Below are 15,872 nucleotides of genomic sequence, written 5' to 3'. Positions count from 1 at the left end.
TTGTTTTTATCAGTTAAAGAACATTGCAAAGATGAAGTCATTCTTAACATCAAAAGACATGGAGACTGTAATACATGCTTTTATTTCATCCAGATTAGATTATTGTAATGTACTGTACTTGGGTGTTTTACAGTCTCTATTGTCTCATCTTCAACTTGTCCAAAATGCTGCTGCTCGATTGTTAACTGGAACAAGGAAGAGGGAACATATTTCGCCAGTGATGATCTCTTTTCACTGGCTTCCAGTTAAATTCCGTATTCATTTTAAGACACTGCTGTTTGTCTATAAGGGTCTCCATGGATTGGCTCCATCCTATATATCTCTGATCTTCTGTTACAATGTAATTTCTCTAGGGAACTTCAGGCAACTGGTGGTCTTCAGTTGACTGTTCCTAGGACTCGACTGAAATGGAAAGGTGATCACGCCTTTTCAGTGGCTGCTCCACAGTTATGGAACAAGTTACCACCCTATATAAGAACAGCACCAACATACGCAGATTTTAAGGCTCTTCTTAAAACTTATCTTTTTACTGTTGCCTATGATCATAGGTAAGCTCACTGGTATAACCTTAGTCTATTATCTGTCGTTGTGTCCTATGTTGACCTTTGCATTTTGTTTTGTATTTTATTATACTGTATGCTTTAATTCTGTACAGCACTTTGGCCAACAGCTGTTGTTTTTAAATGTGCTCTATAAATAAAGTTGACCTGACTTGACTTGACTAAAGAAGTTCTAGAACCGCCCCTGCACATGACAATACTTTGTGTACGTACTGTTGATTTATAGCCAAAAACATCGGAATTTAAAACGGCAAACCACTGGACCCTTAGCGTACATTAAACTGTATTGTTAAACTGAGGAAAATATTAGCTAATTTGACCCCTTCCTCAATTAAACTAATAACTAAACACTTAATAACATGCAATATTGACACATAATGCTGCATATTTCAATTATATGACTTTAAAGTGCCAATCACTTACCTGAACGTAGCCAGTCGTGAGGAAAGCAGAAATGCCACCCGCTGCCCGTGTCACAGTCAGATTTGTGCTGTAGTCTCACTCCACCAATAGAAAGGAAAATTTACATTTACAGCATTTAGCAGACACTCTTATCCAGAGTGACTTACATTTTTTTAATTTCAGTTTATACACATGAGCAATTGAGGGTTAAGGGCCTTGCTCAGGGGCCCTGCAATTGCAACTTGGTGGACCTGGGATTCAAACCAATGACCTTCCGATCAGTAGTCAAACACCTTAACCACTGAGCTACCACATCCCCATGCATCGCAACCTGAGTTGTGGAACTGCGGATGTCTGCCGCACTTGATTTCAGGATTCCTGTGTTTTTCCACCTATAAGCCAAATGTTTACCACAAGTCGGTGTTTCTCACTGTGTGCCATAGCTCAACCACATGATTCTCATGTGTTCATTGTTATCTGAGCAATAAACCTCAAAATGAGTTCTGAACCAAGAGAGCATTTCCCACAGATTTTAAAGTTATGGCAAAACAAATATGGCCACAATTTGGCCCATATCTGTTCAGCCACGCCACATCTAGGCCATATGTGCCAGATAATACCCACATGTGGCTCCAACATAATTGCTATCTGGGATTTAATTAGAGATCTTAGGTGATCTAAGGTAAGATGAAAACACAGTTATAAGTTATACACAATTTTTCTCACACAGTGCATAGGAGCAGATTGCAGTAAAAACTAATTTATAAATGGATTAAATAAAACTCGTTAACAGTTACATTTCCAAAGCCAAGAGTGTAATAGAAGTATAAAGTGTAGAAAAGATATTTTACTATACTTGTTTTGAATTATTGGTTAAAGCCTTTAGACACTGCTTTTTCCTCAAATCAAAATAAATTACATTTCAGTAAATTATTAACCTGAAAAAGTAAGAGGAGTAATATTAAAGTCTGATTATTAGTCAGAATATTTAATAATTAAACAAAATTAAGCATATATATATATATATATATATATATATATATATATATATATATATATATATATGCATCATATACAGTATAATTAGAAGATTGTAGACTTTTAATATATCTAAATATAAATTATATTTATTTATTTATTTATTTGGGGAACAATTGAACAATTGAACAGAATAAAAGATTTAAAATCTGTAGTAGTAAAACTCACTAAACAATGAAATAGAGTGTAACCAGTTTTAACCATTAAAAAGTTTTTTGTTTTTTTTTTAAATAAAAATTAATTAAAAGGTTGATAACTGTTTAACTTTGAAGCCGGTTGTTATGGTTTTGTATAGCAATAATACACAATTTGTACCCTTTTTGAGCCTAAAAAGGTACTAAAACTATTAAAGAGAAAAATCAGAATATGTGAATGTGAAACTTTACCACAGTCTCCTTTTTAGAGAAATTTGCTAGTCAGCTTTCAACATTCAGCCAAAGAGCCGATTCAAAGAGTCGACTCATTCCCAAACAACACATCACCTGTTGTGATCAGCCAAACACACGACTCATCCTTCCTAAAGTGAAAGAGTTTTTCTCTCAACCTCAACTACATTTTGTGGAGCGATTGGAAAAGTCAAGAAAATAGTGCAGAGGTATTAATGTCACACAACAAGGACCGTTGACTAAAGGTGAGTTAAGTCTTTATTATAAATGACTTTATATAAGAAGAACACAGATATATTGTAAATAAAACCCGTGTAAAATCAGCTGTGTGTGAGGTAGAGTACAAGCTTACCTGTAAAACAGGTTTAACCAGGTTTGTATACAGTCCTTGCAGTCTCCTGTCTTCAGTTGCTCATGAACAAAACATACAGAATGTTTGTAGAAAATCACTATAGTATACTGACATAATGTGGTTTTAACATAGATTTCTTTACATTTTGCTCTCTGAAAGTATTTATTCTGTAAACAGGTGTATCGAGTGTTTTTCATTTTCGGGGAAATCGAGAAAATTTGAGAAGTCGAGAAAATTCAAACTTCATTCAAAGAAAACATTTTCAAATTCAAAAGCTGGAAAAAATAAATAAATCCTGGTTACCCATAACCAGACATCCCAAGTGCACTCAAAAAATGATATGCTGGATTTAATTAACTTTTTTATGCCAACAGGTTCCATGTAACTGTGTGCTGTTGATTTTAAGTAACATTATCTATTTCAGTAAACTTAAGTTTTCTATACAAAATTAATGCAATCTTGTTAAGTTGAATCAGATTAACAATCTTGTTTTATTTTAAACTATTAACTCAATTAAGTTCAACTGATTTTATTTAATTTAAATTCAACTGAATATAATTATACATTCAAACAAATTAAAAATCATTTTTTTGCTTTGCATTACTTTATTTAGTTTAAATTTTACACATTTTTAACTGATTTGTACAACATCTGTTGAGCACTGTCTCACTGTTTACTCCTATTGCAATTTAAGCATACTGTAGGGTTTAATTCTACACATTTTTAACAAGAATAATATGTGCAAAATCGTGTGCAGTCTGTGCCTCCTTCAACTTGGGAAAAAATTAAGCATTTATTTGAAACAAGATCAATAATGGAAAAAAAGTGTAACATGGTCAGTCCTGGAACAAATGTACTGTAACAAGCCAACAGTGTGACACCATTGAGGAAACATAAGTACCACCTCTTGAACCTTGCCTCAAGTTAATACTTACAAAAGAAGTTTATTTTTCAGGACATGGACCTTGTTTGACAGCTTGTTGGCATCTAGCTCCATAAAAAGCTTTTAAAATGTTTCAAATGTGTATCTGAAGTCTTGTGGGTAGGCCAAGCTTAATGCATAAATTAGACCAAGCATCATAGAACACGCTTTGGCAACATTGTTTAGGTTTTCAAGTATTTTGATGCCTTCAACGATGATGACAACATCTTGGTAAGGGTTTGTGGCATATACCCCTTCAGGTTTGATGACGTAGATTCCTAGGGTGGTGTTGCGCATCGAGGTTTGGGCTTCATCATTTTCAACATCCTTAAAAATTGAAATACAAAAATATGTAATTACATAAAGAGTTCAGATGCAATACTCTCTAAATCCACCTTCTTTTGACTAAGGTGGCTTATAGAGGGTTTTGCATTTGAACTCAGATATATGCCAGGATTTAGATGCATTTCACAGAGGAAAAAAAAAAGATAATTCTGCCATTATTTATTCTTACCTCAACCATTATTACCTTTAGTGTTTTAATTAAGAGGAAAAAAAACATGGTTTCATAAAGTGAGGCTGAGTGCATAATAACTGAAAGAGAGAGAAATATGGGCAGATATAAAATGATGAGTTTAGAGAACATACCTGATCCATAACTGACATGATGTTGTTGATCTTCTGTCCTGCTGAAAACACTGATGAGCTGAGCTGAGAAATGATCGAGCTGACTCATGAATTTGGACACCAAAGGGATCTTTGTAATCCTACTGAATGCCACAGACACCTAATACAGTTTTAAAACAACAAATCGATATAGCTAGTGTTACATTTGCGACAGTCCTTACAGTATGTCTTCAACACTTACAAATCACATATAACTACCACAAATGAACCAACCAAATAAACGTGAAGAATCCTTCAAAATTTAAAATTACAACAACCATGTAAGTAATTATAGCTGACTTTACAGAGACTTACTTCATTAAAGAGGGCTGGACATCTGTTCTTAAATTCACCAATGAAAGGCAAATCTTCGACCATTTCATGCTAACCCCGGCCATCTGTTAACACATAAATGTGGAAACTGCTACTAATTAACAATTGAAAAAAAATATTTTCATATTAGTAAGTAAAGTATCTTAACTGTGTCTCCGCATAAACACAAAACGAACTGCACAAAATTAACGTTAAACAGAAGAGAAAATTAAACCATATGCGTTCTATCTGCGCATGTGCTCCATCTGCTGATCAACGTGTGTTACTGCAGAAGCAACAAAACTTTGTTTCATTCATTTAACGTGAGTGAATTGTGTAAATTTGAAAATTACTTTTTATAAATTGTCAAAACAAATATTTTAATTTTAATGCACAAACTTAAGATAATTATATAATTCTAATTTATTTACATTCTATGAACCAAGGACAGCCGTGTTTCATTTTCTTGAGTGTGTCCCGGATGTTCCGGGAGTCTCCTGCATATTGATAGCAGCTCCCTGATGCCTGCAAATTACTTACAATCTCCCAGAATCTAGAGCAAGCGAGCAAGAGCGTGCATGTTTGACAAAGAGGGAGGGGGAGCGAGAGACCTTGCCTGTGTGTGCTAGTGTGTGTGTGTGCCCCATTAAGCGCTTATAAGACAGAGAGCGTCCTATTTGGCCTGTTTCAGTAAGTCAGCCAATCAATTGTCAGTGTGGGCGGGCTTTTATCTCTTCTCCCAAAACCTAATTAATCAGTGTATCTAGAAACAGAAGTACCATAATGGCCCATGGCAGAGGGAGAGAGCCACAAAAAAATCACAGTATAAGACACATTTTACACCATCATGGCCCATGGCAGAGGGAGAGAGCCCCAAAAAACACAGTATAAGACACATTTTACACCAGACTACACAAAAGTGTCCCCCTGTCTTATAAGCGTTAAACATAATGATGCACACTGTACACTTTGTAACAGTGACTTCAGCATTGCCCATGGTGGGGTAAATGATTGTAAAACACGTGTTGACGTGTTTTTATTGGGTCACACTTAATAAAACACAAATAATTGGGTCACACTTTACAATAAGGTTCATTAGTTAACATTATTATCTATTATCTATTATTAGTAACTGTATTTCGGTATACAAGTAAAGTCATGTTCTTTGGTGAAATATCATATACTTGTCCTCCTTCTATTTATTTATTTATTCATTTATTTATTTATTTTGGCGGGGGGATGCACATATGACATGCACACATCACCATAATACACCATTGTTGGACATATCTCGAAAAAATATAGATAATATGTTTACTAGCAACACATTGTGCGTTCAATTTTTCAGTACATATTTTGTGTTAAATTCAATTCAATTAAAATATATTTGTATAGCACTTTTTACAATTGACATTGTCTCAAAGCAGCTTTAAAGAACATAAACATAGAACAAAAGTTATTATAAAGAATAATATAAAGATTAATATAATACAAAATTTAAAAAAAGATTAATATTAGATATATTTAAATGTGTTTGTATTTATACCAAAGGAAGTCTGAGGTGACTCAGGTGACTGTGGGGAGGAAAAACTCCCTTAGATGATAAAGGAAGAAACCTTGAGAGGAACCAGACTCAAAGGGGAACCTCATCCTCATATGGGTGACACTGGAGAGTGTGATTATAAATATACAGTCTGACAAATTTTGTCAACACATACTGTGATCTTAGTATGTGTTGTCTCTGAACACAATCAGGACATTTGTATTTAATCAATTTGTTTCAAGAGTTTGTGAAAGAACTATTTTACTCATTGTTAGTTTTTCAACTCCCTCCGAATCACTAAAGCAGACGGCTCAAAGAGTCGACTCATCCTGAAACGACACATGACACATGACAACGACACCTGAAACGACACATATTTATTTCGAAAGTAATAGTAGGTCTCACTCTATGTTTCGACTCCATTTTAAGAAGCCTTCAGACAAGTTAAACATATTTAATGCGGCAGAAACTGTGACATTAATGTCTCAGAACAAGGACTTTACTAACGGTGAGTTATAGTATTGTGTAAAATCATCTTTATTTGTGTCTGGTTTCAAATTCCAGGAAGGAGAAACAACAACAAATATCATCAGGAATCATAAATAAATAAATAAATAAATAAATGTAACCTTTGTTGTTAATAAAATTAAACTGTAAATGAAGTAAAATTACAACAGTCTTTTTTTTTTCTGAAACCTGTTGCTGATAAAATGAGTGTTATAAATAAAAAAAACTGAACAAAGCAGGAAACTACTGAACACAGGCACATGCATTATTTTCCATTTTGCAAATTAAAAAAATGGAAAATAAAATAAAATAACTACAGTATTGCACTGTTAATGCTGAATTCCTGTATAAAAAACACTAATATTTAAAAAAAAAATCTAAATATAACCACTAGATATCATTATGTGTAGGGTCTCTTTAGGTTGTTACTCCCTTCTGGGAGTTTTTTTGGTTATAAAATAAAACAAAAATATTTAGAAGAAAAACCTTAACACCTAAATGGTGATATTAGGGTAAACGTACCTATTAAGCTCACCAAATCTCCTTCAAGATATTCTGTTGAGTTCAAGTCACATGTTTCATTAGGAAAAGTTATGTTAAAATAAAATGTTAATTTCTCAGACAATAATATGCAACTTTATTTCAAAAGAATAAAGTATTTAAATTAAGATACAATTCATTAAATTCAAAAAGACAGGATGTGCTTAATGGGTACATTTCTGTTCCCTTTAAGCAAACACCTACCAGTTATCGTAACACCGTCCCGCCGGCGGAACGCTACCGCTAGGGGATGAGGCTGCATCAACTTCATTGTAACTTTTAAGCATTAAATCTTCTAAATACACGGTTAAATTTTATATTGTTTGAAAGCTTAGACTCTCAGGATTTTATTAAGCCCACACACAAAGCATAATATGATTTATAGCCGTCATACAATTGTAATCAAGTTGATCGTCACCTGAACTAGGCGGCGCTAGTCCAGTTGTCTTATCACCTTTAAACGCTTCCCTTTCTTCACTGGGGTAATATTTTCCAAAACAAACATTTCTAATAAATCCCCAAGAGTCCAAGGAATCGGAATATGTAAGCCTTTTAATCCAAATCGCTTTGGTCGCTTCGCAATAATTACTTTTCTGACCGAAAACCGTAAGCGGTAGTTCACTTCCGTCCATTGTTTGGGCTCTCACTTCTCATTGGAGGCTTAGAAAACTACAAGTAGTCCAGACTCTTAGGAATCAAACAAGTCCTCACATGAGCCAATCGGTGCTCGTAGAGCAGAGATAGACAGCTTAGAAGCCAATGATGGCTCTCCATTCTATTCGGAACACCCTCCGTTTGTTTGACAGTTGTTCCAGCCAGTAGCAATTTCATGATCCGGGACCCTGATATCTCTTTAGCCAATAAGGAGACGATTCCAACGAGGTGCGACACGGGCCATCTGGCAGGGAGGGGCTGCCAGCTAGAGCGCTGTGAAAGTGGGCATGACGCAATTCTCAAGCTGTATTGCGCAATCCTAGAGCACACACAGAGAAGGCCTGTGTTTTTTGAGCAGATACTACTGCCTAGTGGTGTAGTTAAAGAGGTTAAAAGGTTATAGGCCTTTCAAACTCTTGTTTACTCTCGTAAACAAGGTTTATTTGGGGGCAAAAAATGGGCAAAAAAAACAAAAATGCACAGACATATCTGTAGAAAAAAAATCATATAAAATCCATTTTTGGGTCTTTTGACTTCAATTTTTTTTGGTGAAAGCTAAGACATGTGGCTATGACCTTGAGTTGTTCATTAGCTCCTGGTATGTGTTTACAGTAGTGTATTTTAATCATTTTACAGTAAAATTATTTGGGCGGAAATGAAACCCTCCATTCTAGCCTCTGTAACTCTGTGTCAGTAAGGCCTAGAATCACCCTGACACTTGTATCTAGAGATTGTCTTCTTTCCAATGAGACCAGGCACACCCCTGAGTATTTGGGAGCTGTACCACTTTTTAGGTGGGTATGTCATGTAGGCGAAAATCATGAAATCTAGGGCGTTCTCTAGATCACAACACAGGTGCAAAAGAGGTGCAGTGTCAATAGTAAAAACTAAATTACTGCAGTCAAGCCACACGCTGATAAAATTGATCAATTATTCAGTCATAGTGAAGTGCCAAATATATTGCATCACAAATTAATAATAAACTAATGCTATTAAACTAATAAAACATGGGTCATTGAGGTAAGCTAAATGTAAAATACACAGTCACTGTGAGTGTGTGCATGTGTGTGTGTGAGAGTCTCACTCTTTACCTCATGTGAGACTTCACATGAACGTGTTCACATGATCCACTGCTTATACAACAGAATTACCATAATCATCAACTCCGGTTTACAACACTTATTCACTGGATAATACAAGGTGCACGTTGAGTTCAACCATTTTAACTCGCCAACATTTCTAGTGTAATAACCAACTCACTCACTTTGCTACATAAACAAAGAATTTCTTTTAATTAAATCAATGAGGGCATTTTTTAACGATAAAGATATAAAAATTCATGTAATAATTTAATTTGTTTGTGTGTTTTCTAGGAGTGTGATCCATTCCATCAGAAGAGATCAGATTCTTCAGGACTCAGCTGTGTGTTTGTGTGTAAACTTTACTAATGTTTAAAGATGGAGACTCCTGATCTGGACACAGATAATGTTTCTACACCATTAAACAACTGGTAATCTACAACATCCTTGTGTTCTAGTCATTAAATATTCACATCTAAATTATTATTAGTAAATATGAAATGATTTAACAAAATGTTTTACTATTACAGTATATAACTATACACATCTAACAGTCACTAATTCACAGTAAAAATGTATTGTTTAATGTAAGTAAAATAAAGTGTGTATATAAATGACTAAAGGAAGTGTGTATATAAATGACTAAAGTGTATAATGTTGTACAGTAAACTCCAGAGAAAGAGATCAGACTCACCAACATACAGCTGTATCTCCATGAAGAGTGACCGGTCTATGCATCGTCCTCTGAACTTTAAAGATAGAGTCTCATCACTTCTACACAGGTAACGTCTCCACACTGTTAATGTCACTGCTAAAGTCACACTTAAAGGGAAATATACTGTACATTAATTAAAATAAAGAGTGTATATAAATGACTAAAGGACTGTGTATAATGTTGTACAGTAAACTCCAGAGAAAGAGATCAGAATCACCAACACTCAGCTGTATCTCCATGAAGAGTGATGGGTCTATGGCGGTTCCTCTGAAGTTTAAAGATGGAAATTCATCATTTCTACACAGGTAACGTCTCCTCAATGTTAATGTCACTGCTAAAGTTACAATTAAAGGGAAATTTATCTAGATAAACAGGATGACAATCTAAATACTAAAACACCGATTACAGTAGGATCTATAATGAAGCCTGTGTTTAAATTCAGTAATAAAATACTTAATATTGAAGTCTATTTTTGGGAAATTATAAATTTTTTTTTCTTGAAAAGCAAGCTTATGGTATCTTTTAAAATAAATGACACTTAGTTTGATGTGTGTTTTTTAATGCAGTGAAATTCATGTTTGTATGTATGCCTTAAGTGACTACAGGTCCACTGTATGTTTGGTCATTGCAGACTAGACCACCACTTAGCACCATTTATTCAGTGACATTATACCCAGCCATAAGAATCTTCTAGAGTTACACCAGAATTCACCAGAATCAGGAAATCTACAGAGCCATTGTGTGATTACTGTAAGACATGAAGAGGGATGTTTAATACACTCAGTGGTAAATTTTATTTACACAGTAATTAGCTGCAGTTTTAATAGGTATGATATTTATATTATACTATAAAGTTTTAGTGATAATACAATACTTTCAGTTACACACAGAAAATCATGTAGTGTTAATTTAAGTCTGGCTGTAAATGTAGTGTAAATATTCAACACTGACTTTAAAATTAATATCAAAGATAAATTAAGGATATGTTTTTGTTTTAAACTCTAGGGAAAAAGATCACCATTGGTTGGTGTTGTGTCCATGAAGAATGTTGTGTTTATGGTGATTGTATATACCAATATATGGACACAGGCAATGACTGTTTTTTCATTTTAAATCATGTACTGGGCATTAAAGCAGAAACTTAATCCTTTAATCTGAGACTCAATTCTGAGACAGAGAAAAGCACTGAATGAAGTCATGCAGAAAGATCATGAAATTGTCTGCAGATTGACAGAAATGTTTATATTTATGGCATTTGGCAGACATCCGTATCCAGAGTGTCTAACATTTAGATCTCATTTTAGACAACTCCCTGCCTTGCTCAGGGGCCCTGCAGTAGCAGACCTGGGATTTAAACTCACAACCTTCTCATCAATAGTCCAGGACCTAGACCACTAGGCTACAAATGTGTTTTTATTATTGAATAAATCCTATAGATGTTGCTGCTTTACAGTTCCAGTGTCCTCAGTGTCTGTCTGTGTGGAATTTCACATGTTCTCTCCTTCTCCATGTAGGTTTCCTTCAGGTTCTCCAATTTCCTCCCACCTCCCAAACACATACCAGTAGGTGGACTTGTGAAGATAAATTGCCCCTATGTGTGATGGACTGGTGTCACATTCAGGCTGTAGTGTTATACTGGTTATAGTTAGGGATTTTATACCTGTGAACCTTTCTGACATGATTTCTTATAAACTGTATCTGTATTTGTATCTGTTTAGAACACATTACCTGTTCATTCAGAATCATGGATTTAGTCACATCTCTAACAGACACACAGAAATAAACCTAGAATAACTAGAGTTAAAATAGGAACAGAGATTTTTCTTCAGTTTCATAATGTTCCATAGTCATGTGGTATTAAGTACTGAGAAAACTACCGCTACTGTAGTGTTAACTGATGAAATGATCAACTACAATTTTCATTCACAGTGTTCTACAGAATAAAGGAAACAGAACAGAAACGAAGATCACAGATACAGGGTAAGATCAAAACCAACATGACTGTGACACTGACACACTGATATTATAAACCTCTCTGCTGTTAATAACTACAGAGTGATTAGATTATAGAAAGCATACAGTAGATGAAGGAAAACACATAGTGAGAACATTATAAAGACCTATCTGTGGTGACCTGTCAGAAAATAGTGATTTAAAGTCTAATCATAAAAGTCTTTGTCTCACCTCATCTTCCTGATTCTCCATATCACAGGCACGACCCAGAATCTGCTGCTGGAAATGAGGCCCAGAAAAAGTTAAAATTAAATCTGATGATGAAGTTTCAGTGTTTGAATGGAGTGATGATAAACCTGGGAACCCAAACACTCCTGAATGAGATCTACACAGGGCTCTACATCACAGAGGGAGACAGTGGAGGAGTCAATAATGAACATGAGGTGAGACAGATCGAGGTAGCATCCAGGAGAAGAACAACAGAGGAAACACCAATCAAATGCAATGACATCTTTAACCCTTTATCTGAACAAGACAAACCCATCAGAACTGTGCTGACAAAGGGAGTCGCTGGCATCGGAAAAACAGTCTCTGTGCAGAAGTTCATTCTGGACTGGGCTGAAGGGAAAGTAAAACAGGATGTCCACTTCATATTTCCACTTCCTTTCAGAGAGCTGAATTTGATGAAGGACCAGAAACTGAGTCTGTTGGAGCTCCTTTATGTCTTTTTTAAGGAAACAAAAGAAACAGAAATGTCCAGTTTGGAAAAGGTTCTGTTCACTTTTGACGGATTGGACGAGTGTCGTTTTCCTCTAGATTTCCAGAACACAGTGAGAGTGTGTGATGTAACTGAATCAGCATCAGTGCCTATGCTGCTGATAAACCTGATCAAAGGGAATCTGCTTCCCTCTGCTCTCATCTGGATCACCTCCAGACCTGCAGCAGCTGATCAAATCCCCTCTGAGTGTGTGGATCGAGTCACAGAGGTACGAGGGTTCAATGACCCACAGAAGGAGGAGTACTTCAGGAAGAGGATCAGTGATCAGAGCCTGGCCAATAATATCATCACACACCTGAAGTCATTAAGAAGCCTCTACATCATGTGTCACATCCCAGTCTTCTGCTGGATTTCAGCCACTGTTCTAGAGAGAATGTTGGGTGAAGCAGAGCGTGGAGAGATACCCAAGACTCTGACTCAAATGTACACACACTTCCTCATCATTCAGACAAACATCATAAGAGAAAAATACTCAAAGAAGCCAGAGAGTGATGAAGAAATGCTACTTAAACTGGGACAACTGGCTTTTCAGCAGCTGAAGAAAGGGAACCTGATCTTCTATGATGAAGACCTGAGAGAGTGTGGTATTGATGTGAGAGAAGCAGCAGTGTACTCAGGTGTGTGTACTCAGATCTTCAGAGAGGAGTTTGGGCTTCACCAGAGTAAAGTGTACTGCTTTGTTCATCTGAGCATTCAGGAGCATCTCGCAGCTCTGTATGTGCACCTGACCTTCATGAAGGAGAAGAGAAATGTTCTTATACAGAAGCAATACTCCTACCGGTGGAAGAAAGAAAGTAGAATATCACATGTACACAAGATTGCTGTAGATCAGACTTTACAAAGCCAGACTGGACGTCTGGATCTTTTCCTTCGCTTTCTTCTGGGTCTCTCACTGGAGTCCAATTGGAAACTGTTACATGTTTTAGTAACAAAGACAAAAAGTAGCTCGAAGATCATAAAGACAACAGTTCAGTACATTAAGGAGAAGATCAGTGAAGATCTTCCTACAGAGAAATCCATCAATCTGTTCCACTGTCTGAATGAACTGGGTGATAATTCTCTAGTGGAGGAAATCCAACTCTACCTGAAATCTGGAAAACAAAGTGAACTTTCTTCTTCACAGTGGTCTGCTCTGGTGTTTGTGTTACTGACATCAGCACAGGAGCTGGATGAATTTGACCTGAGTAAATATTTCAGTACAGATAAGATAACAGAAGATGTTGTTCTGAAGATGATGCCTGTGATTGAAGCATCCAGTAAAGCAATGTAAGTAAATGTGAATATAACTGTTCTACTGTTACAGTGTTAGAGAGAAACTGAACACACTCTAATATGGACTTTGGGATGTTCTGACCTGAAGGTGATACAGTGGAGTTAATGTAAATAGATAAATTAGGGAATAAAAACTGCATTAATAAATGAATGATACTGAAGGGCAGCTATTAAACATGTAGAAGCAGGTGATTACATTTGAGAGAGTTTTGAAGTTTTGTAGTTGTGACTTATCTTAATATCTTAAAACAATTAGGAAGTTAATGCTGGTTTTATGTTGGATGTTTGATGTATATTAAACACACCTGTGTACCAGACATAAAGAACCATGTTTAATGCAGTAATGAAAAATTCTATTCCCCAAAAAGTTTTTATTCATTATTAGGTTTTATTTGTAAGGTGGAAATGGTCTTTCATAGAAAGCTGACTTTGCAAAGACTTCTACTCATTAGAGGAAACATTTTTATAATAATGATAATAATAATAATCAGAAGTCAGAAAGAGCTTTATTGCCAGGCATGTTTTCACATGCGAGGAATTTGTTTTAGTGACAGAAGCTCCACAGTGTAACAGAATGACATATACAATATAGACAAAATTGTATGTACACATTTACAGGTGTGAAATGTGCAGTTGAAATATACATATACAAATATAGGCAATTTGTATGTACAAATGTGCAAGTGTGAAAATGTGCAATTGAAGTATATTCATTCATTCATTCATTTTCTACCGCTTATCCGAACTACCTCGGGTCACGGGGAGCCTGTGCCTATCTCAGGCGTCATTGGGCATCAAGGCAGGATACACCCTGGACGGAGTGCCAACCCATCCCAGCAATTGAAGTATATAATATATACAATTTGTATGTGCAATTGTGAAATGTGCAATTAATTGTTGTGTGTTCCATGGTGTTAATTGTTCATCAGATGGATTGCCTGAGGGAAGAAACTGTTCCTATGTAGAACAGATACCAGATGGCAACAGTTCAAAGAGTGAGTGTGCTGGATGTGAGGGGCCCAGAGTGATTGACTTTGCCCTTTTGCTCACTCTGGAGAAGTACAGGTCTTGAAGAGTGGGGAGTGTTGTGCCAATGATTCGCTCAGCAGTCCGGAGTACCCTCTGTAGTTTTCTGAGGTCAAATTTGGTGGCTGAGCTAAACCAAAGTGCAGAGGATGGATTCAATGATGGCAGTGTAGAACTGTTTTAGCAGATCCTGTGGCAGGTTGAACTTCCTCAGCTGGCGAAGGAAGTACAACCTCTGCTGAGCCTTTTTCACAATGGAGTCTATGTGAATGTCCCACTTCAGGTCCTGGGAGATTGTGGTTTAGGAATTTGAATGACTCCACTGCTCTGACAATGCTGTCCATGATGGTAAGTGGGGGAGAGCAGGGGGGTTTCTCCTGAAGTCCACTATCATCTCCACTGTCTTGAGCGTGTTCAGCTCCAGGTTGTTAAGGCTGCACCAGACAGCCAGCCGTTCAACCTCCAGTCTGTAGGCAGATTCATCACCATCCTGGATGAGGCCGATCAGTGTGGTGTCGTCTGCAAACTTCAGGAGCTTGACAGAGGGGTCATTAGAGGTGCAGCCATTCGTGTATAGGGAGAAGAGCAGTGGGGAGAGGACACAGCCCTGGGGGGCGCCAGTGCTGATGGTGCGGGTGCTGGATTTCAGTTTTCCCAGTCGCACTAGCTGCTGCCTGTCTGTCAGAAAGCTGGTGATCCACTGACAGACAGAGGAAGGCACGGGGAGCTGTGTTAATTTGGGCTGAAGGAGTGATGGGATTGTTGTTAGAAATCTTGAGACATGAGAATGCCCCAAAGTAAAGTATTATGCATTACAAAATATTAACATAAGATGTATTGGAATAGGCCAGAGTCAACAAGAAAAGAAGTTTATTGTAATTATAAAATTATAGGACAAAGGGGTTTGGATGGAGGAGGTGCGAATCAGAGGTTTCTTCACAACGTGTGAGGAAGTGAAAGTGACGGTACCCAGTCAAATGTTCAGCTGAAACAGGCCTCATATAGGGAGTAGGGTGAGACAGCTGCTCATTCGACCAGCTGGACAAACCTGCTGAAAGCTGGTGATCCACTGACAGACAGAGGAAGGCACGGGGAGCTGTGTTAATTTGGGCTGAAGGAGTGATGGGATTGTTGTTAGAAATCTTGAGACATGAGAATGCCCCAAAG

At 36.6% G+C, this 15,872-nt stretch overlaps 1 protein-coding gene and 1 long non-coding RNA gene across 6 annotated transcripts in view; one reads left to right on the top strand and one right to left on the bottom strand.

Moving 5' to 3' along the window:
* The window catches only part of LOC132858837 (NACHT, LRR and PYD domains-containing protein 12-like), a 379,445-nt gene that overhangs the window by 339,386 nt on the left and 24,187 nt on the right, over positions 1–15,872 (top strand). Inside the window, exons 1-7 of one of the 5 annotated variants that reach the window (XM_060889350.1) lie at positions 2,523–2,631; positions 9,256–9,392; positions 9,627–9,743; positions 9,865–9,981; positions 11,191–11,238; positions 11,606–11,656; positions 11,889–13,673. The exons of 1 other annotated variant lie outside the window; for it this stretch is intronic. In XM_060889350.1, coding sequence (XP_060745333.1) covers positions 9,340–9,392; positions 9,627–9,743; positions 9,865–9,981; positions 11,191–11,238; positions 11,606–11,656; positions 11,889–13,673 — 2,171 coding nt within the window. In that variant the 5' untranslated portion in view covers positions 2,523–2,631; positions 9,256–9,339. Of the gene's footprint in view, positions 1–2,522; positions 2,632–4,732; positions 6,690–9,255; positions 9,393–9,626; positions 9,744–9,864; positions 9,982–11,190; positions 11,239–11,605; positions 11,657–11,888; positions 13,674–15,872 lie in introns of those variants that run through there. 3 more of the 5 variants (XM_060889349.1, XM_060889351.1, XM_060889352.1) reach the window with 3 other exon arrangements.
* Positions 3,667–7,881, bottom strand: LOC132858972 (uncharacterized). Its single transcript, XR_009649682.1, has 5 exons — positions 7,433–7,881; positions 7,211–7,243; positions 4,642–4,724; positions 4,309–4,447; positions 3,667–3,987 (listed from the first exon to the last, which is right to left on the bottom strand). It is a non-coding gene; the product is annotated as an uncharacterized LOC132858972 (long non-coding RNA).

This window comes from Tachysurus vachellii, chromosome 16 (genome assembly GCF_030014155.1).
Source record: "Tachysurus vachellii isolate PV-2020 chromosome 16, HZAU_Pvac_v1, whole genome shotgun sequence".
In the NCBI taxonomy this organism is placed as follows: domain Eukaryota; kingdom Metazoa; phylum Chordata; class Actinopteri; order Siluriformes; family Bagridae; genus Tachysurus; species Tachysurus vachellii.
The sequence above is the reverse complement of the archived record's forward strand: the minus strand, read 5'-3'. Positions and strand labels throughout refer to the sequence as shown.